The sequence below is a fragment of the Chrysoperla carnea genome, chromosome 3, assembly GCF_905475395.1.
Source record: "Chrysoperla carnea chromosome 3, inChrCarn1.1, whole genome shotgun sequence".
Taxonomy (NCBI): Eukaryota; Metazoa; Arthropoda; class Insecta; order Neuroptera; family Chrysopidae; genus Chrysoperla; species Chrysoperla carnea.
In genome coordinates this window covers 74,553,387-74,577,113 of record NC_058339.1, presented here as the reverse complement: position 1 = coordinate 74,577,113, position 23,727 = coordinate 74,553,387, and the positions used below count along the sequence as shown (strand labels likewise).

General features: G+C 27.3%; 1 protein-coding gene across 4 annotated transcripts in view; it reads left to right on the top strand.

The window, feature by feature from the left end:
• Nucleotides 1-23,727, top strand: part of LOC123296756 (protein bric-a-brac 1-like) — a 461,654-nt gene that overhangs the window by 423,522 nt on the left and 14,405 nt on the right. For all 4 annotated transcript variants that reach the window (XM_044878401.1, XM_044878400.1, XM_044878399.1 and 1 more), the window contains one exon: nucleotides 3,223-3,289. In XM_044878401.1, the coding sequence (XP_044734336.1) occupies nucleotides 3,223-3,289 (67 nt within the window). The remainder of the gene's footprint in view (nucleotides 1-3,222; nucleotides 3,290-23,727) is intronic.

The window sequence follows — 23,727 nt, the reverse complement described above, 5'->3', positions numbered from 1 at the left end:
GCATGAAGGAGGTGCACTCAGCCTCTGAAATTGAGAAGCTGATAAATGAAATTATTAGCGAAAAGGTGGTAGAACACATATATGGTATCACAATGGGCTCTATAGCCTAAGTGTGTCCTTCATGAGCAGCCAATATAATCTAACCAATCCTAACCTACTTAATAAATGACTTAGATTTTCCATTCTTTACACCAACATTCAGGACATCTTTCAAGAAAAATTTGGAAATATATTATACATGTATTAACTATTAAAACATGCAGTGTTCTTCTTTAATTTTTTTTTCATTACCCAATGGAATTTGTAGAAATTATTTCTTCTTCGTATTCCCATTATACAAAAATTTCCCCATACTATGATGCCTTTATATGGATTACCTACGCGGATGTCTTTTACTCCATTGTGATAAAATTCTATGTATGAGGCCGTAGGCAGTTTAAATTTATATATTCGTGTTCGAAATCAGTATAAAGAGAAAATAAATATTCATTGTATTACAATATTAAATAATCACTCTGTATATGCTATAAACAAATACACATGTTATACTTTGCATATTATATTATTTATTGTTATATAAATAAACAAGTTAACAATAATACATACCTAATAATAAACAATATATACGTACTTTATACAATTTGAAGTTTAATTTTATAAATGAATCAATATAATTATTATTAATATATGACTAATATATTTAATTAATTAATTTATTAATTAATTGATAAGAAAATTATATTTTTGTATAAAATAGACCAGGAGTCTGTGACAACAAAATATGTAAGAAACACTCGTTGGAAGTACGAAAAGTTAAAATTTGCGGAAAAAACATTGTGAAAAACAAAGGAGTAGATATTTCAATGATTCGTAATTAAAATTTTAGTCACTTCAAGAAGAGATTGCTTGACGTTTTCAATTTAAGGTTTTTCATACAAAACACATGGTTTCATCATACGATCATGCCTTTTTAATAGTTCGCCGTTATAAGGCTGAAAATTTATGCTATAAAAACATGATATTATCCTTTAGAAAAATTTTAAAAGGCAATCTTGTTCTTAAGCTTTAAACCGCTTTAATTACCCATGAATCTCATAAAATCGATATTTATTTAATAAAATTCTATGTAACAGTTATAGTTCAACGCATACTGATAAAGCAATACGTTTTAGCGTACTGGAAAACATCATTTTTACAACAACAAAAAGGATTGACAGGTGTCGTGGGGCACCCGGTAAAAACTATATTCTTCCTTTTTTATTTACAAGATACTTTACTGAAAATTTTATGTATTAATTTTAGAAGTCAAGTACTTGTTTTATTCTATCAGGAATTTAATTTTATAGCTACTCTTAGTTTTTTCTGTATGAAATTGTAGTATTAGTTTTAAAAAAAAAACATACTTCTGATTTAGCAGTCAACCCAATATGTAAGTACATTACAGTTTGTTTTGATTAGGATATTTATTATAACATAACATAAAAATTGCATTGTACTAACTTTAAATTATCTCCGTTTTCTTTAACTTCTGATAACTTTAACTACTCAATTTTTTTAAATGATAAAACCTAAAATTTTGACAAAAAATACAAATTGACAGTTATGAAAAGATTTTTGCATTTTCTCAAAATTCATGGCAACCTGAATCGATTGAAAAAAGTTTTAGTTTCCTAGGTAACCTAGATGTCGGGTTTTGGTGTCTGCTGTAGTTTTTTTGATAATAGTTCCAAAATCTTCTTGAAATATTGGTTAATTGAATAGCCATTTTAGATCAAAGATAAATGCATGCAGTAAACAGTTTCGCAGCTCATTTCAAATAGAACGTTCTATCTAACCAAATTTTTGCTTCACCGATGTGAGTTGCAGGAATGTTAAATCGTTAAATCCGTAGAAGTGCACGGCACACATTTGATGCCACAACTTCCCCGTTTATATTTTCTATTATAAGAATATTTTTTAATAATGAGTCAGTCATTTCGTTTGTATAAAAATAAATAGAAATAATTAATAAATAAACTTAAGTTAAATGACTAAATGACTTTAAATAATAATAAATGACTTAGGTACGTTTTATAGTTAAGTTTAGTTAGTCTAATTTATATTACTTATTGACCTTCATACTTAATCAACTATGATGGAGTTGAATTCTTACTTAAAATATAAACCACTTACTTTATATTAATTTAATTTAATAAATTTAATTCACTATAAATTCTTTTTGTGCCTTTACCATTTATTTTTAACTTTTTGTTTTGTGTAAATTATACCTGAATACAAATATATTCCTATTTTCCTATTTAATACATAAATTAAGTATTGAAACGGCCGATTATCACTTTTAATTTGACACTTATACTTTAATAGACCAGTCACCAGCCCGACAAATTATGCTCGGGTAGAATTCAGATCAGACGTCGAAATCTAAGCGTCGTTTAAGCAAGTACAAAAAAACTTGAGAAATTGCATATGGGTTAGTTATTTAAGGATGTACGAGCGCCGGAGCAATTTTGGATAAAAGGCTTGATTTTTATTTTCATATGAAGTTGGATTAAGTCTAAATCAATTCTGAAAATTTTACAGGGTATTGCCCGATTATTTAAATAAATAAATAATAACAACCTAGTAGTTGAAAATTTAAAAAAAACTATTTTAAGTTCAAACCTTAATAAATTATTGAAAAAAAAAAAAAAACTGCCCGACTTATTAAGGATGTATGAGCCCGGTAGTGGGGACCCAAATTAAAAAATATATTTTTTTTCAATTTTGATGATGAATTTTCAATGTTATGACTTGACAAGAAAAGATGTAAAGTAAGAATACAATTTTTCGATATCTGAAGTAATTTTCATAATATTGAAAATTGAAAATTTTGTTTAATTATTTAGCTTTCGAAAACCAAGGCAGATATCGAAAATTTTTAATCTTATTTTTCGTCTACATTCATGTTGTTATAACAATATTCATCATCAAAGTTGAAAATATGGTACAAATAATTTCAGCCACAAGTATAAACTTGTCTTGGCGTTCGTACTACTTTAACTTGCACTTAATGCTTAAGGCTGAGAATGTTCCTCGCTAAGTGATGAAATTATTTGAGAATTTCACTTAAAATTTTTACCCTGATTTTCAGTTTCAATTTTTTACCGGAACATTATTTATTGCATTAATCAAAACATTTTTAAGGTATATCAATTAATTTTTGGTTGTTTTTTTTTGTTACAGGCTAAGCTGTTAGAATCATCACATGCTTGGCTCGGCGCCTCCACGTCATCTATAGCAGGTAATCATAGTACGTATTCATTTTTTTTATTCTTCTTTTTTATTTTAGTAATTTATTTATAATTTTATTAATTTTACGTTTTTAATTAATTTTATTATATTTAATCTGATTTTACCATAACCTTACAACTTAAATCCTTATTCATTTATCCCAAAAAAAAAAAATATTATTAATTTATAAAAAAAATTGATGAAAAAATTGTTTTTAATATTTTTTATTCAAATATTCGACAATTTTATTATTTTTGAGTAGGTATTCACACAATACCAAACTAATATCCAAAGTGTTTACGCCTTTTTTCACTTTTAAAGCAAAAAAAGCTAAAGCGCAATAAATTTACCTTTCGGTACAAGAAAAATTGAATATTTTCATAGAAATATATTTTAATGGATTTTATAAACTTTATTCTATTCACTTAAAAAAAAATATATTTATTGATATTATTTGTCCGACGGATACTTACCAGAATTTAACTTAATAAACTTTGTTTGATTTTTTTCCAAATAAAAATCAATTTTTAATTGAATCCCAGTATCATATATTGTCACCCAAAGGACACCCCTGATATTACAAGAACACCCAATAGATTACACCCATGTTTTTAATAATTGTAGGTATATACAACATATATATTTATTAATAATAAATTATTATAAATGTATTCGTATAAACTACCTACCTATCTATGTATATACTAAACTATGTAGGAATAGTACCTACCTATCTAATAGGTATAGTTAAATATTATATATACAGAGTGATTTTTTAATAGTTCCACTGTAATAGTTCGAAAATGGATGAGGAACGTCTTCATAGTCTAACACAGGGATCAGTGCTGTGTTTTTTTGTCTCTATTTTTGAAATAGAACTATTGTGCCCATAAAATAGCCAAATCTAGTTCATTCGACGTTATGGTGAATAGTTTCCAAGTTGTTAACTCTGTAATAGTTCGAAAATGGAAGGGGTAGGTCTTCATAGCCTACCACAGGGACAATACTGTTTTTTTTTTAAATAGAACCAAAAAAATTTTGTCTCAAATTTTGAAAAAGAACTATTGTTTCCAAAAAAGCCAAATCTAGTTCATTCGACGTTTCCCAAATATCGTGTTTCGTATAGGATTTCAGGCGATATTTTTCAAATTGCAAAATGATCCCGATTTTTGTATTTTTATACGACTTTCACTTTTTCAATGTTTTTAAACACTCGTTCTCGTGGAAACTTCGGAATGAACAGTCTTGGATTTAAATGCAACAGCCTGCCAAAATTTCAAATCAATTCATTGACTAAGTCCCTAGTGGAGTGTTGCAGCCATAAACATACAGAAGGTAATTTTTATAATATCAGATCCAGAGTAATACTTTATTCTTAATATACGAAGTATATTTACAAAGGGAATACAATATACAAAACTATTATAAATAATAAAAAGGCAACAGCATACAATGTTCTCAATGTTGCTTAACTTCATTCAGTGATTGGTCGCTTAAGGTAGTTCCTCCGCGACAGTCCAGTCAAAAAGTTTTGGACTAATACTATCATTCAGTGCATTAACTGTGCTATGACTATTATACATATACCATATATTATTTTCACAAGACTGTAGTTACACACTAATTTATCTCCTATACGTATACAGACACACACTATGATATATACGTTTACCATTAGTTTCTATATCCTCTCCACAAAAAAACATCGCTAAAACGAGTTATTTATTTAAGTTTTTATCGAAACTATATGGTAAATAATTTTTATTTTTATTTATATATTTTCTAAATATAGTATTCTACATTATATTAGTTTTTCATAGAGATGGTGGACGTCATTCATTGGTAAATAAATATAATATTTGTAAATTTGTGTATTTTTATACGCTTCTCCCATGTACACGTACAAATTGCGTCACTTTTAATTGCTAATATCTCATGTATGGCATGGAAAATCATCTTCTAATTTTAACAGCATGTGTATTATGAATTAAATATTTTATATTCTGAGTTTTGAGAAATTCTTGAAATATCACTTTCGTGTAGGTACTACCTTTAAATTCAAAAATCTAAATACTATATTTTATTCCGCCTAAAAATGAGCATAGAAATGTTTTTGGATTTATTGATTTTCCATTTCATTTACGTAATACTTTAGTAAACTTTTTTTTAAATCACTCTATACATACTTACATAGGTAATACATAGGTACCTGAATTCAATGATAAATTATAAATTCTTGAAATCAAAATTAAACACATTGGATTGCATTCTCATAACTACTACCCACCTAGTACCTACGTATGTAGTTTATATATAATTCTATTATGTATTTTGGTATTACCTATACCTATGTATATACAATACATATATTGACTGATCCCTATATAATAACATACTAAACAAACCTCAAACAACTTACTATGGTAGGTAGGTAAGTTGGTTGTTTTACCCACCTCAATGTATATAATATTGAATGTATGAAATGTCCTCCAGGAACAATTTATATATATTTGTATCTATGTTGGTAATATGTAAGCATTGTATTCTATCAAAATTATATATACAGGGTCAACCAACATATATGGTACATTGGAACTTTAAGTTGGCCGCCTTAATTTAATTTAATATTTTCATTGGATATACAAATATCCAATAGTAGGAGATTTTTGTAAATAATAAAAAATAATAACAATTAATCCTGGAGCCATGGCTTATAAATATACATATATGTATGCGTTTTAAAAAAGCTAACTACTTTTATCCAAACAGACAATCAGGCATATTACACGCTTCCATTTATATCGGAAATGATTAAGAAAATATATTGATATACAAGCTCTTAGATATCCGACGTCTAACAGTCACAAAAAAATTTTTCAACTTACTATTTTAATTTATATATTTTTATTAAACGATACAAAAAAATTCAACCGTGAAGGACTAAATTGTCTGTAATAATAACTTTTTTATATTTGAAGAATTCCAACAAGTAAAATATTTTTCCCGGAAAAATGTTCTTTTTCCTCAAAAATTAATATTTAATGAAAAGCGATTAAAAGAAAATAACATTTGCTTATGCCCAACAAAAAAACACATTTACAACACTACCTATTTGATGTAATTTCATTTATCATATGCCTGGCTCCGGGAACATAAAACTATATTTTTCAAATATATTATCTGTCTCATTGTAAAGCAATAAAGCAATAAAGTAATAAATATTTCATGTTAAAACGAATCAATAAAGGTTAAAATTTATCTAAATGGTCAATTACAATTTTGAATGATTCAAAAAAATCCTACTATTTAAAAATTTTTGTATAAGGGTAAGCCCTTATGTATGTAAACTCCGCCTCCATGTACCAGTTATATAGGTTAACCCTGTATAGGGTTTTCAAAAGTATAAAGTCCCCTTGAAAGCAAACTAACGACCTTGAAAGTAAACCAATATTTTGTGTGTACATTATTTTAAAATCCAACACCAGAAATTGAATGCAAAAATCTTCTGAGTGTTTTTCGAAAAATTTGATCTTGATGCTATCTCCAAAAGGGAATAGCCCTGATGTTAGAATTGGCCATATTACCCATAAAAATGTAAAAACTAGACTTGATACCATGACATTTGAAAGTGAAATTAAAATTGATTAATAAACGAAGAAGTAAGAAGCAATCAAAGATTGCATTCAAAGTTTGCCCATCTCTTTTTAGCAAAAATAAAGTTTCATATGTAATCTCTATGACGATACCCACGTATGAGGTCACTACTGGGTATCTTCCTCTTTGTTTAATTAGGAATTATAAATGATTGTATCTTACATACTACCAAAGATTTTTAAAAACCAACTTCACTTTTCTATTCGTTCGAGAATTTACTTCACCTGAATTGATAAAAAAAATTAACCCAATCCCTTATTGTTTCAAATCATTCTAACCAAAATAGCGATTTAGTCGTTTTTTAACTGCTTATTATTTGATGGAATTTTTTCGCTCTCAGGTTTTTGAAAAACTGAGAGTTTTTCTTCTACCTATCGACGCGAAATGAAATAAAGGTCCAATAAGTTTTAAAGTTTTCTTGTTAATTTTATAAAATGATTTTAATCTTGATCTTAAAATATTGCTTCTACAAAGGTCTTTTGATCTATAAAATCAGGAAAACAATATTGTAAAATAAAAAAAGAGCGAAAGGTGTCGTGGGACACCCGATAGAAACTATGTCCTTTTCGCTATAATTTATTAAAATTTAAAATATTCTATTGACGTGGATAGATTTCGACCTGGTGATCTTCCGCATGTGGAGAACTTAAGACCACGACCTCATCGAGAATAATATTAATATTTCAAGATAACATAATTCCAAAAGTTTTATTATTTACCCGAAGGTACCAAAAAATTATTGAATTTTTTTATTACCTAGATAATTTTGATTCATACTTGGACTGGATATAAATGTTTTAAATAATTGATAATCTCCTTGTGGCCAGTTGGGTCAGTTATAAGACATTATTGTTCTGGTCATAAACTAATTTTACATCCAATTATTGAGTGTTTCCTTTATTACAATTTTCACTTCATCATAAACCTTTAGTTTTATTAATCTTTGACATAAAATACAGTATAATACGATTGTCAAAAAAATATCGACAAAAATTTACGTTTACATGTTTTCGAAGGTTTAATATTTTATTAAAAAGTAGTCTTGACCATATTTGTTTAGGCAACCCATTACAGAAGTATTTGTCAACATTTTACATTTCATTCGGCAAACAGGTGGGTGAACGTCAGCCCTAATTCGGCTCCCGTACTATATGAAAAATTTTGTTACACGTTTAAAACTCAAAAAATATTTTTGGACAAAAATTAACATTATTTTCTGTGTAGTAAAGATATTCTACTGTATTTTTGCATGTTTAAAATATAGAAAAAAATTGTGAATATTAAAAAAATAAATTTAAAAAAATAAATGTCATTGAAAAATTTATATAATAATTTGATTAAATTTTCATTAATTTTCATCATAATCATTTGTGTAATACATTTAAATTGATTTAATATTAAACAAAAATAAAAAATATTACAGACATCTTTGTCTAATCTATGTATACTAGCAGACAGTAGAATTTGAATCACAAATTCATTCCTATGTATTACCTAAACAAATTTATATAAGGGTACTATATCCATAGTCCTGGTACTATGAATTTCCTCAGTAATGGAACGAATGAAAAAAATAAATATTAAATTTTTAACTTATTAGCAATGACAAGAAAATCAATATCTCCATCCATATAAGGGATGTACGAGCAGGGTAGAATTAGGGTTGAAATTATTTTTATCTTATTTTCAACTTTGATGATAAATTTTATAATTTCAGAAATGTAAAAGAATAATAAGTATGTAATTTTTTTGATATTTTCCTCAATTTTCGAAATATCGAAAGCTGAATAATTAAACAAAATTTTCAATTTTCAATATTTTAAAAATTACAACAGATATCGAAATAATTTTATTCTTACTTTTCGTTTTATATCGTCAAGTTAAACTTGTTTACCTGAAATTACTTGATCATACACGCTCATACATCCTTAAAATTCCTATTTTTAATGTTTAATATGCTCTGCCTTAAAATTACAAGGAAACATAATTTTTTTATAATAGTTTAAGCCTTTATCTATCGTGCAGTGAAGTTTCGATCATACTATTGTGTAAATTTTTGTGAAAAACTTTTTCAAAAATATTAACATTTTGTTAACAGTCTAACGAGAAAGTAAGACCCTACCAACTTTTCTTGAATTATATATACTCTACCAGTTATCGATTAGATGAAGTGAAAAAAACTTAAAATTAGTTTTTCGAAATATTCAAGTTTCTATTTTTGCACTAAAATATATACTTTACCGTAAAATTTATTGAGAAATAAATAATAAACTGAAAAAAAAAGTACTCGCAGGAAAATTTGTTCTTAAGGCAACAAGTAAATACTTTGATTAAAGACAATATTTTCTTGCTATACTTTTTAAGAAGTCAAATACTTATTTTATTGAATTAAGAAAGTCGTTGAACTTTCGCCGGCAATGTTAATTTTATAAAAATGTCCGATCGATCTTAATAAACCCATTTTCGTTACCCATAAGTATCCACTAATATACGTAGTAGATATTTACATAACTTAAGTATTCAAAATGTTCAATGGTCATTAAATAATATGATGGTAGTAGGTAGTGCAACTAAACCTCCCTACCCTTCATACTTCAATAATATCTAGGTACTCTTTGTCTCACATCACTAGGTCTATAACTACTCTGCTCACTGGTCACTACTGGTCACTACATACACATAGTCAGTCACAGCACTGGTCACCACTGTATTTGTATGTTAGTTCGATTACCAATGTTTGTTACCTATCTATCTAATATATTATTAGTGTGGAACTATTACATACCAATGAATGATATACCTACCTAGTGGTGGATGTACCTACCTACCTCTAAGTGTATCTGATGAAGGTATCCATACTTAGTAACTTGTAAACCAAATCATAACCAGTGGTATTAAAACAAATCATTGATATATTTAAATGTAACAGATATTATATGTGTGTATGGATTTTATTTTATACAGTTGGGTTCAAAATATTACGAATCAACTATTACTTTAAAGTGTTTTGATACCAAGACGAAAGTGTTACCAAAAAGATTGAGATTTTGTGTGTCATTTAATGAGTATTAAATACACGTTCTATATAAATTTCAAGTCAATTCTCCGTACGGTTTACGATAAATTAAATTATTAATAACAGCCCTTTTTACATGGTTGTATATGAAGAAGTCGTTATGAATGTTGATTTTTAATCGATAATTGCTTTTAATTATATTTTACAATTTACATAAAAAACTTTTATCAATATTCCTCAAGTTTTATGCTTATGTACCAAAATTAAGAACTTTGCATTTCGGTCAAACTTTTTCAAATTTTGGGGAATGATAGTTTAAGTCATTCTGAATAAAAGTTCCCACGGTCATAAGTCATGAAGATGGCAGGATTTCAAGTTATCGCTAAATTAAAATTGGAAAATGTACTCATTTATATAAAAAAAAAAAAAGATTATAATTTAATTGTAAAAAAACATGTACGTATATATGTAGCTGAAAATATTGATCTTAACAATTCATATTATTGATCCACTGAACATTTAACACAGCTTCTTCTTTGAGTTTCGGAACATATTCTTCACAAAAAGAAGAATTAAAAAACAACACCCTTACATTAAAAAACACACGTATGCATGTAGTTATACATATCTGTATATGTATTTGCCTATACACACATGGACATATATTGTACAAATAAGTACATTTTCCAACTTAATTTAGCTTTAACCTGAAATCCTGCCATTTTCATGTCTTGTGACCATCGGAACTTTTCTTTAGAATGACTTAAACTATCATTTGCCAAAATTTGCAAGATTTTAACCGAAATGCAGATTACAACTAATTTGTGCGAGGTCTTTTGGTTTAAAACATTTTTTCCAAAAACGGCTGCTTTCGGAGGAAAGACGACTTAAAAATATGTCATTATTGCATTTAAACGAAATCGTAGTTCAATTTTATTGAACATATGGTACAAAAATAAGATTGTACACTAATATAATATGCAAGCAATAGAATCAATGTATCTACTTATTACAACAGTTTAGTAAACAGTAAACAGTAAGTAATAAGCAATAGTGATCTTTGTCTTACATAGTTTAAAAGTTAATTGTATAAGTAAGTAACCATATTACCTGTATTACCATTACCAGTATTACCTTTAAGTACATAAATAAATAGTTAAATAGTTTAAGTAGGTAGGTAATAGTTATGTAAGTAGGCGGTTACTTTCTTACTTACTTATACTTAGGTACTACTTATATCAAAACTATTTACTATATCTACACTACATACTTATATAAATTATTAAATAAATATGTATATAACAAGTATATTATAATGTATAAATGTAAGTACGCCATTTATATTTGTATATTATTTATTTAAATTTATTTTTAATATATAAGTATATACTTTTTTATTTTAAAACTATTTTTTATATTTATTTATAAAAATAAATATAAATTTTATAAGACTGTTCTATACATATTTTTGATTGGCGTGAAACTCTTTTTTTTTAAGAATCCTTAAATATTCATTGGCGAAAAAAAACGTTTTTTCCAGATAAGAATGGTTAAAGTTACAATTGAATTTCAAGCACTGCGATTATACCCTTTACTCTATCTATTTGAAATTTGGATATATTTTAGGTATTCATATTCTACCAGCCCTGGGTAGGGAGACCGGGTACAATAGTAACATTTTGTACTTTCACCTTGGTTGCTGATTAGTTGTTAGTATTTTAATGAAATTATTATATCCATATATAAATTCCGTGCATGCTCTTTACATTAGTGTCTTTATTTACCTTATAATTGTATATTTTGTATGAAAAACATAGACTGAAAAAAAAATTCGTAAGTTGTTAAACACGAAAGTTAAAGGACAAAGGGATTTGAAATAAATATGCTTTGATATAATAAATCCACAAATGACTTATTAGAAAAGTTAATATGAACAAGACAAATAAACATTTACATACAAAAATTATATATTTTTTGAAAACAAATCAATATTATTAACTCCTCGAAAGAAATTTTTTTAGTTTAAGTAATGAGATCTATTATTATATGATAATCATGTATTCTAATTAGATTATTCAATATGAGTCTTAATTAACATTTTACTTGTGTATTTGTGTACCCACTTGTGTAAGTAACATGTTACTTATGTGTATCCACAGAGCTATGTTACTTTTGTACCCTACCACATTTTTAGTAAAACAATAAAGACCTGGTAGTAGGCAAAAACGAATTAAAACACTGTACAATCAATGTGATCAAGAAATAATATGCAAATACTCAGATTAATATCAGGCTATTAATACGACGTAAATATCAAATAAGTAAACTTCAAAAATTCTGCTTTTGACTTGTAAAATCACGTATTGTCCTCTCACAAAACCTGAGCTATCATTTGACGGCAGTGGATAGGTTTTTCGACTGTTAGATAAACGTACAGAACATTTGTTATTTTCGACCCGCCGTTACTTTTGTACCCGGTCTCCCTACTTTTATGTTTCGAAATTCCTGTTAATTTTCCCAATTTTTATTGGTTACATCCTGGTACTTTTTCTCATTCCACTGTCCTGGTAGAATTACCCAGTAGAGTATGACTACCTATACATATCCAAATTTAAAATCGATTAAGTAAAAGATATAATCGCACCACTAGAAATTCAATTATAATTTTAACCATTCTTATCTAGAAAACCGCTTTTCTTTGTGAATTATTTTTCCACCAATGAATATTTAAGAGGAAAATAGTTATAAAGTTTCATGCCAAACAAAGCATGATTTCATGCCAATCATAAATGTGTATAGAACAGCATTAAGAGAAATATTGAAGATAGGATCTTCTTTTAATGAAAGTATTGTCTAATTCTAACTAGCTGTCTTTGAGTTTTGTAAGTGTACTGATGTAAGTGTACTTACATCATGTTGATATTAAATTACGTAAAGAAATTTTACCAAAAACGCACTATTTAAAATTTATTATTTCTTTTGGTTTTCAAAAACTTCCATAAGTAATTTATAGAATCTCTAACAAGACCACTAGTTGAAACTACATGCAAATTTTCAACTTCCTATCTTTTATAGTTAGTTTTAGAGAAAATGGAAACCAAAATTTTGTTTCAAACAAAAAAGTTTATTTTTTTTATAAGAAACACTGTTTACATTTAAACTTTTGATCATTTAAACAAGATCAATTGAACTATGTTGCTCATTTATGAACTCAAACTCACTTTTATCGCCTTGAGCATGTTATAAATTTCAGCTTGATATCTCTTTTCGTTTTTGAGTTATCGTGGACACACGGACAAACAAACGATCACCTATACTAAAATTATGATCGTATCATCAAAATTTCGAAGCGTTACAAACTTGGGACTAATATTTTTATACTTTGATGAATATTTATTGAGCTTTTTTTTTGAGCACCGGAACGCTGGGAAATGCAATTCCTACTTAATTTACCTCTTTAACATGTTTTATGGAATCCAGGAGAATACTAAAATTATACGCTCACGACTATATACTCTATACAAAAAATCTTTTTCTATATGTTTTTTTCTATAAATTGATTTAAATTGTAAATAATTTGAAGCACAATTACTTAGAAGAAGGTAGTTAGGTAATAATGTAACACACCTACCAAAGATATACCTACTTACCCACTATTTTCTATATACAACTATATACTTTATATAAATATATACAATTTTATATTTATCTCCTACCAAATTTAATATTTACAAAGTGATTAGAAAAGAATCATGACAAATGCAATAAAATATCAAACGTAGAATTTAACATTTCTATTTTTATTCAATATAAAAATAATATTACATGAAAATTTTAACGGAATTCCCGAAATAAAACCAGGTCTGATTAATTCGATTGTGTCATGGAAGCTCTTAAACGAATGACCCGATTTTAATTTTTTTTTTTTTTTTGTATTAGAAAGGTAATTTGATCGAGACAGTTCTTAGCAATGCTTCAAGAAAATTTCCTCAGCCGTTAGAAAATCATCACTTGTTAAGTTGCTAACGGAACTCTAAACTTTCAATCGAAACATTCTCTCAATCAAACACTCTCGATCAAATTACCTTTCAAACAAACAAAGAATCAAAATTCGGTTCATTTATTTAAGAGATGCGATGCCACTGACAGACACGCAGAGACTCAGTCAACAATCACGCAGAGACTCAGTCAACAATTAACATCCCTCTTTTTAGTCGAGGATGATAAACTCAAAAAACCTTTAGACTATTAATTCGTACATTTTATTATACCTGTACACCAATTTTCTGACAGCCAGTTTTAGGTTGGTTAACCCTATTAGCTCAGTTATGTTTAGGGTAACGGGTTCGATTCCCGCCGTCGCAACAAAATTAATTTAATTAATAGTTGTGATGGGCTGGTGTAGTGCGTGGTTTATGCATGAAAAAGGTGCACTCAGCCTCTGAAATTGAGGAGCTGATAAATGAAATTATCAGCGGAAAGGTGGTAAAACACATATATGGTATCACAATGGACTCTATAGCCTAAGTGTGTACTTCGTCGACAGCCAATATAACCTAACCTAACCTAACCATATTATGGTTTCATTCTGCCTTATATACACCTCCCCAATTTTTCTTATTAACCTTTTCTAATCGTATAAAGGAATTGTAAAATAATTATGGTGCCAATTTTGCCATTGAATTTATTTTATCAAAAGCTGTACATTATTCCCTTACACAGAATTGCATTCGAAATTAATAAAAGCACTAGAATAACAAATGTATTCCAATGAAAAAAATTTAATAAATCAAAATGCCTACATAGTTTCATGATGTATTTTTGAATTTCATTCATTTAAAATCACTCATTAATAAATATTAGTTTAATAACAAAATATTTAAGTGACTAAATACTTGATTTATAAGATTATAACTTAAAATTATTAGGTATTATTTATATAGGACCTTAAATAATAAACATACACATACAAGGATATTAATTTAATAAAACATTATTAATTATGAATTATATAATTTTATGTTATTTAAAATTTAAAGGTTGAATTTAATGTATATTTACTTAATTTAATAATTATTTATATTATTTATTTAATAATTTTAATAAATGAATTATAATTTATATAATATAATATAAGAATTCTATAGAAAAAAAAATTAAAAAATTTTCCATTTATTAAATGTGAATAGAAAAATATTTTCAATAAAAATACTTCGATAAGTTTTCACAAAAATAGGGAATATTAATGTATTTTTTATATTTTTAATACATTGCTTGCACCGTTTTAACAAAGTAAAAAATATAAATACTGCTTAAAAATTTTGTAATTAAGTGTAAAAAAATATTTAAAATACATTATAATTTTGAGATATTTAAATGCAGTTTTTTGGCGCTTTCTTTTGATGACGTATAAGTACGTGATCTGTCAATTGGTGACAGTTCAATGTATAATTTACACTCTAAAAAATGAATTTACAACATAGAATTTACACTCGTTATTATTAAGTTTTCTAATAAAAAGCCGTAGAATAATAGAAATTAATGTAATATTATACCAAATGTAAGTAATTAATGCCATACAGTATGTCAACAAATTTGACAAGCCAGTACTATGATGTCACGTTCGTTAAAAAATTTGAATTTCCCGTTTTAGAAATTTTGAATTTTTCTGACAAGTTTGTACTTTTATTAATTAATTTTAAGTAATTAAAAAGTAATTAGTTACTAAAATAATGGTTTAGTTGAAATGTCCAGCCAATAAAGTTACGAAAAAGAAATATTTGAAGCAAATTTAAATTTCATGATCATATTCCCTATTGTTACACATGTTAGCTTATAAATCCTCTATTTCTAAGTTTTAAAAGTCAAATTCATTATGCGGTAATAAATCAAGAAAGAAATATAAAACTCGAAATTTGTGAGTGTTTTTATTCATAAATTTTTTGTTCCTTAGATTAGGTTAGGTTATTATGGCTGTCCACGAAGGACACATCTAGGCTATAGAGGCCATTGTGTTTTACACATGGGATACATGGGTTTTTCACACGGTAAAACCCATATATGTGTTTTACCACCTTTTCCGCTGATAATTTCATTTATCAGCTCCTCAATTTCAGAGGCTGAGTGCACCTCCTTCATGCATATACCATGCACTACACCAGTCCATCACAACTCTTAATTAAATTAATTTTTGTTGCGACTGCGGGAATCAAACCCGCTACCCTAGGCATGCCGCGGACGGAATTGGTTACGGCTTAACCAGGGCGACCTTTGTTCCTTATAATATCCTAAATTTATAAATTAAAGGATAGTTAAACAATAATTTTATTATTTGTTAAAAATAAGTATAAAATAATTGATTAATATGGGAATAATTAAAATAATAATTATATGTATATTTGATACTAACAAAATATATATATATTAATAAAACTATATTTAAGTACCTAGCTATACCAGGATAAAACACCATCATATGATTTTAATATCCTATATTTCTGGAATGGATATACATATACAGGAATATAGATAGATACATAATTAAATATTACAAATAATAATAATTAGATAATAAATATTAATGTTAATATTTGGTTGGATTTTGATATATAACAGATTGTTAATAAGACTTAGGTATATAGATTGCAAAATAATGTTTACTATAACTCGAAAATGTAATATAAGTTTGTGAAATTGATTCAGGAATTTATTTTTAATAGAAATGTTTAAACTTTGAAATAACCGCCTTTTTTTTAATTTTTAAATTAATTATATTAAGAATATATAAAATTTCTCATTTAAAAATTAAAAATTAAAAAACCAGCTACTTTCGACTACGGTTTGCTGTTGCTTTGTCTGTTATTAATTATTAGGGAAATATATAAAAATAGTATAACGACCCGTCAACATCTCAAGTTAATCCATCGACTAATTTTCAATTTTGGCGGTTATAAACATACGGAAGATAATTTTTTATATATTAGATATATAATGGATATAAAAAACTATTATAAATAATAAAAAGGCAACAACACACTTTCATCTTCAGCGATGTCTTAACCAAATATTGACTGTGCCCAATGTTGTTACCTTCAATGATCAGTGATCATTTTTACATTAAAATTATAATTAATATATTATAGTACAATAAATCGTGTTTTTTAAATTATTTTTTTGGGTAACAAAGTAAAATATAATAAAATTCGAATAAGGTGAATGGATTCTTCAAAAGAAGCGTGTGTCCATTACACCATCTCATTGTTGACTTTGCTCTTATTATTTCAAGATAAATGATGTTCAAGTTATAAAAATAAAATTATCGATCGTTTATCCTGGTAATCTTGGTCAGGATACTAGAATAAAGTTATTAAATTATTGTATTATCAACTTACGATACGTTTGCAAATTTTCAAGTTAATCGGCCAATTAGAAGTAGATTGAAAAGAACTTTTCTACATTTTTTATTAGCTAGTTAATTTGTTAACTATAAGTGAAGCTAATGAAAGCGTGTTAGGTTGTATTGGCTGTCCACGAAGGACACACTTAGTCCATAGCGATACCATATATGTGTTTTACATCTTTTCCGTTGATAATTTCATTTATCAGTTTCTCAATTATTCTCAGAGACTGACTGCATCTACTTCATGTTATGCACGACACCAGCCCATCGAACCCACTACCCTAGGCATACCGCGAACGGAATTGGTTACGCCTTAACCAACTTAGCTACTAGGGTTGACTTAAATGAAAATTGTATTATTTAACAGTTTTAATGGTTTTATTATCATCTCCTCTGCCCTATTATATTTTACTAGAAACTCTAATTTCTATCAAATAATTTTTCTATTTAACTTTATGTCTCGAAGTCTGATGTCTTAATTAATTAATTATATTATATATCTAATGTTTATAATTGTTGAAGTATAATTGAATTCAATTTAAAATCAAAATAAATAAACACAAGTTGATAAGATAACTAAAATATTTATCATGTAGTAGGTACGTTACGTATAATAACAATAATACCTACTAACAACAATTAACATTAATAATAATAATAATAATAATAATAATAATAATAATAATAATAATAACTACACCCTGGCTACTCAGTCAAAATGGTTGTCCTCATTATCGGTTGCCTAGGCGGAATTCGTCCCACTCTCGAGACGAATCTATCTCAAATTCCGGTCTGCAGGTCTCATCTTCGTCACCTTATCTCTTCTATGCAGAAGGCTGTCATTATAGGCACCCTTCGTACATTGAGATCGCATCAGACTGTCTTCAAGTAACAGCCCTTGAAGTTTCTTTTTTCTTTTTCTTTTCTTTTCTTTCTTTTAGTAGGTTCCACATCGCTGCGGTGCAGGGACGGAGCCTGCTTGACCAGGACATTAGACAGACTTACGTACCACCGACTCGGAAGACAGACGGACCAACGGACGTCGCGTGGACTGACGGACGTACAGACTACACGGCCACAAGTCAGTGAACTTTCTTCAAAAGACGTAGCTGCCTTGTGAAGATTTATGTCTCTCAAGGAGATGGGAGGCTCTGGGGTGTAAATCCTGTATCCTCTCTCCCTCCTTGGCAGGCATGAATTCGTTAATTTCAAATTTTTTTATAATAATAATAATAATATATTATATTTATATTATAAATTACAACACAAATAATATCTAATATACAATGTTTAATATAAGTCTGTAGCCAGACACAATCTTTGTACAGTCGATTAAAAACACTTGTGAATTTTAGTAATTGTTGACTATTGAATATGCAATTTTGTATCACATTAGTAATCGAAAATTTACACAAATACTACCTTTATTACCTTATTACCTTTTAGAAAATTACGGTTATATTATGAGTGCACAATATTTAAAGAAAAACAAGTGAAACTAACAATCGGTCGAGTTAGTTGTTGAAATACTCGGTAAGATAAGACAATGTTGAATATCAGTGCTTGCATTTATATAATTTATAATTTACTAGAGTGATACTTACCCGCTTTGCTGAGTTTGAAAGTAAAGATTGATAAAGATTGTTCTCGCTTATCCCCTTTCTATAACACTCGAAATAATGTTTTACACAGGTATAATATATGTATGGTTTTCAATTTTTTAAAATGTATAATAATCGTAATTATTCATTGAATATATTGACTATTTTTACAGAAATCTGTAATTTATGGTAATGTCAAATGAATACTTTTACAGAAATCTGTAATTTATGGTAATGCCAAATTAAATTAATTTTTAATTTTTTTTTTAAATTAATATATCTTTATAAATTATATTTCATGTGTTATTCTGAAGTATGAGCTATATTGCTATACAGTTTCATTAAAAATCATTCGCTAGTTTTAGCGTGAAAGCGTAACAAACAAACAAACAAACAAACAAACAGACAAACATGCTTACTTTCGCATATATAATGTATAGAGATAGATATAGAGATAATTTCAATTTTAAATTTCCCGAACAAGGTTGTTGACATAATCTTGACGGCAGTCTATCAAATTTCCAACCATTCTGAAATGGCTTCCTATTACTACGGCCGATTTTAGACCTATTATATCTTAATATACATATATGATTATTTCGGACGATATGGGATTTTAAATTCAGAAGCGTCAATTTTGCTGAGAAAGCGAATATCTGAAACAAAAACGGGTCGTACGGGAATTTTTTATCGCTCCTTTTTGAAGAAAAATAATTAAGCTTACGAGTGGTTTTAAATAACTTTTTTAAATTTTGGTACGCTTCTAAACTGTATATTAAATTTAGGGATAACATTTTTCACCCTTTCAACCCTCCGTACAAAACCGCAAGGGGTGATAAAGTTTTGAGCAATAGATTCCAAAACTAGAAAGTACAAGTTAGCAAATGAGCTTTTAAAGTTCCAAATTGGATGATTTTTCGCAGAGATAAAGTTGTTTGAAATTTAAGTAAAATTTTGTGTAAAACTTTTGTTACTACTGACTGACTGACTCATCACGAGATCCTTAAAACTATACGCTCTATTGACTTTAGATTTAGTTACAGTTACTCATTTCGCGATGTAGTCGCACATTGAGATCAGATTATTGAAAATTAAACTCCTAAGGTGGTGAAAAAGAGGATGAAAGTTTATATGGAAATCCGCCTTTTTTTGAATCCACTACTTAATCGAGCAAATTATATGGATAGCCTATTCAAACAAATTAAAGTTCATGAAATTATTAACAAAAAGGGGAGGAAAATGAGAGCAAGGAAAATGAAGACTATTACACAGTCTTAGTTTTTAAACTTGAAATTGCAAAGCGATGCTGGCGGATAACTGCTAGTACATATATATGATATTTATGTATCTATTGTATTGATATTGTAAACTAAAGTAACTATATTATATAACATTATATTATATATTGCTATTATATTATATATTATATATTGTTATTATTATTATTATTATTATTATTATTATTATTATTATTATTATTATTATTATTATTATTATCATAGTAATAATATACAGTTAATCTTATCTAAACAGATATCTGTAATATATCTATATCTATAACTATGTAAGATTGCTTGTATTTCATTAAATGTATATAATTAGTGCACTTGTGATATAATTTAAGCTAAAAATAATAGCTAAGAACTAAGAAGGATACCATGAGGCACGTGAAGTGACGCTCATATCATAAGTGTCACGATATAAATATCAATACATTTTTTAACTCCACGATAAGAGTTGTTAAAATTGTCGTTAACTATCTTACCTAATTTCAAGATCTCATATACAAGGTAGACAGACCATTTTAACCAATCAAAAAATAAGTTAAACTAACATTGTAAAGCTTGATATGGAGGACCAAATTTTTGTAAAAAAAAAAACGTAATTAGCCGGCCTCATGTTTAAATTTCGGAAATTTTTTTGTGATTTTGTAAATGTGATATGTTATTATACAGTTGAACTGTATAATTTATAATAATTATATATGATAACAAAACTAATAATAATATTTGATTAAGTTTATATTTGAAGTAATTATATTTTAATTAATTAGATATTTCATAGCCATATTATAACTATATAGGTACGATTTTAATTCGTAATCTGTTTTAGTGTTTTACAAAAAGAAAAATAATATACGCGATATGCTAATCAGAAAACTCGTTGAAACAGATGTAAAATTTGAAAAACTCTTTTTAAGCATTCCTGTTGGAAAATGCCTCTAGTTTTCTATTTTTTTTCTAAATCTTAGTGTTTCATTTAAATGAAATTGTAAACATTCGAACGAAATAACGGACAAACTAATTAAATACGAAATGATTAAAAAACATCTATTCCAAAATTTTTCGAAGACATATGCCTTTTAAAACTCATTTTCTGCAATACTTTAATAAACAAAAAAAGAACGAGAGGTGTCGTGTGCCACCCGGTGGAAACTATATTCCTTTCGTACATTGATACATTATAAATTTAGCACTTACTTTTTTATTTACAAGAAATTTTTCTAAAAATTTAAGGTATTAATTTTAAAAGTCAAATACTTATTTTATTCTTTAAGGAATTTAATTTTAGTTTAAGATACTTTTAGTTTTTACTGTATGAAATAATTGTAATATTACGTACTTTAAAAAAGACATACTTCTGATTTAGTTGTCAACCTAACATGTTCGTAGTTAATGTACATTTGGTTTGATCGGGATATTTATGATGACATAACATAATAATAAGTAGAAATGAGGTCTTATCGATAACCCTTTTTTGTGCATATGAAGCTATAAATCATAGGCAATTTGCAACGGGAGTGAAAAACTGTCAGCTACCACTATAGAGGTACCTCTATAATTAGAGGTACCTACATAGGTAGGTGTATACTATACATTGATATATACACAATTGAAGTACAAATCTTATTTATAATTTATAATTTAATATCTGAATATTCTAATATATAGGTATCTATCTTTAAAATAGGCGGTCCTTCCGCCTATTTTTGTTAGAATTTTGTGTATTTACATTCAGTACGTTATACTGAACCTATTTAAATAATAAAATAACTCCAGTAATTTCGTGCATTATGGACAAGATTAACTAGCTTCCAAATAACCTGTAGTATAGGCATAAATTTAAGAGAATACTTTGTTTATAGAATCTTGACAATTTTTCACAAGTGTTACAAGTGTTAATCCGACCCTAACCTTTACATTTTATAAATCTTATCAAACGCGTTATTATTTTTTGAAATAAAAAATAATACATATATAAATATTACTAATTTTTTATATTGAATTAAATTTATCTCAAAAAAAATAATAATAATTGTTTTTAATTAAAAAAATAAAAATTTCAAACATAAATATGTATAATTAAATTTATATTTTTATTGATTTATTTCATAAACAACAACAAAAATATCGCAAAAAGTGACTTAAATTAAATCACAATTGTTACTTATATTTATAGTTTAATAATGTACTAACTGTTATAATTTTCAATATTTATTATACCATGCATATATGTAATATGCAAGGTATACTAAGTTTAGTCCCAAGTTTGTAACGCTTAAAAATATTGATGCTACGAACAACATTTTGATATAGGTGTTTATAAAATCACCTAATTAGTCCATTTCTGGTTGTGCGTCCGTTCGTCCAAAAGAACAAACTGAAATTTGTACAGCGTACTCTGGACATAAAAAGTGAGGTCGATTTCGTAAATGAGCAACATAGATCAATTGGGTCTTGGGTCCATAGGACCCATCTTGTAAACCGTTAGAGATAGAAAAAGTTTAAATGTAAAAATGTTTCTTCTTATTTCTTATATATTATATTACCTTATGTTTGAAACATTTTTTCGTTAACATTACTGTTTACCCGTAAGGGCGCAAATTAGGCGTAAATTGTATAGTATGTATTATATGGATATATCAGTTATGTATGTGTGACATGTATAGGTATATGTGTAATGTGATAGAGTAATCAACACTGTCTATACATGGTATTTCAACAAGGAACTCAGTCAATTGTTTGTTTTCACTTGTTTTTATACAAAAATAATTACTCATTGAAAAATAAACGATAAGTAATACGAAATCTTTTTTTATATGTTAAACGAAACTCATTAGTTGTTTATTTTTATTGTCAATTTTCTTAAGGAAAATGTAGACGAATTTGATTTGGTATCAACAAGTTTCATTCATTTGAATTATTTTCTCTGAGCGTCCAACAATAACTTCAACTGTTTATTTCATGTTTTGACTCTGAGACAATAAGACTTCTTTTTAACGGACGCATTGTATAATTAACTGGTACAGGAGGTTTTATTGATTCAAGGTACATGATGTTGCGTTTTTTTAACTTTATTCCCTCAACACCATACGTTAAGCTTAAAATTGAATTATAGCATAACACCACAAGTGAAACCCCTAAGAAATTTTTCGGGGAACGGAATCCTAAACTCCCACTTGAAACGTATCTAAGAACACTGTCCATTAAATTACCTTTTTCCTTAGAGTCTTCTCCAAACTTAACCGATTTTGAAGATCAACGCCTATTTTTTAGTTACGGTACGAAAACCTAAACTCGCACTTGAAACATTAAATATAGCTCAAACACTCATAGCTAAAATTTCCTTTTAAACGAAACAAAAAAAACCCAAATCGGTTCATCCGTTTACGCGCTACTATGCCACAGGCAGACAGACAGACACACGTAGCCGTAAAACTTACAACAACTCTTTTTTTGTTTCGAGGATTAAAAAATTCACACCAATTAAGCAGTGATTTATTTAGG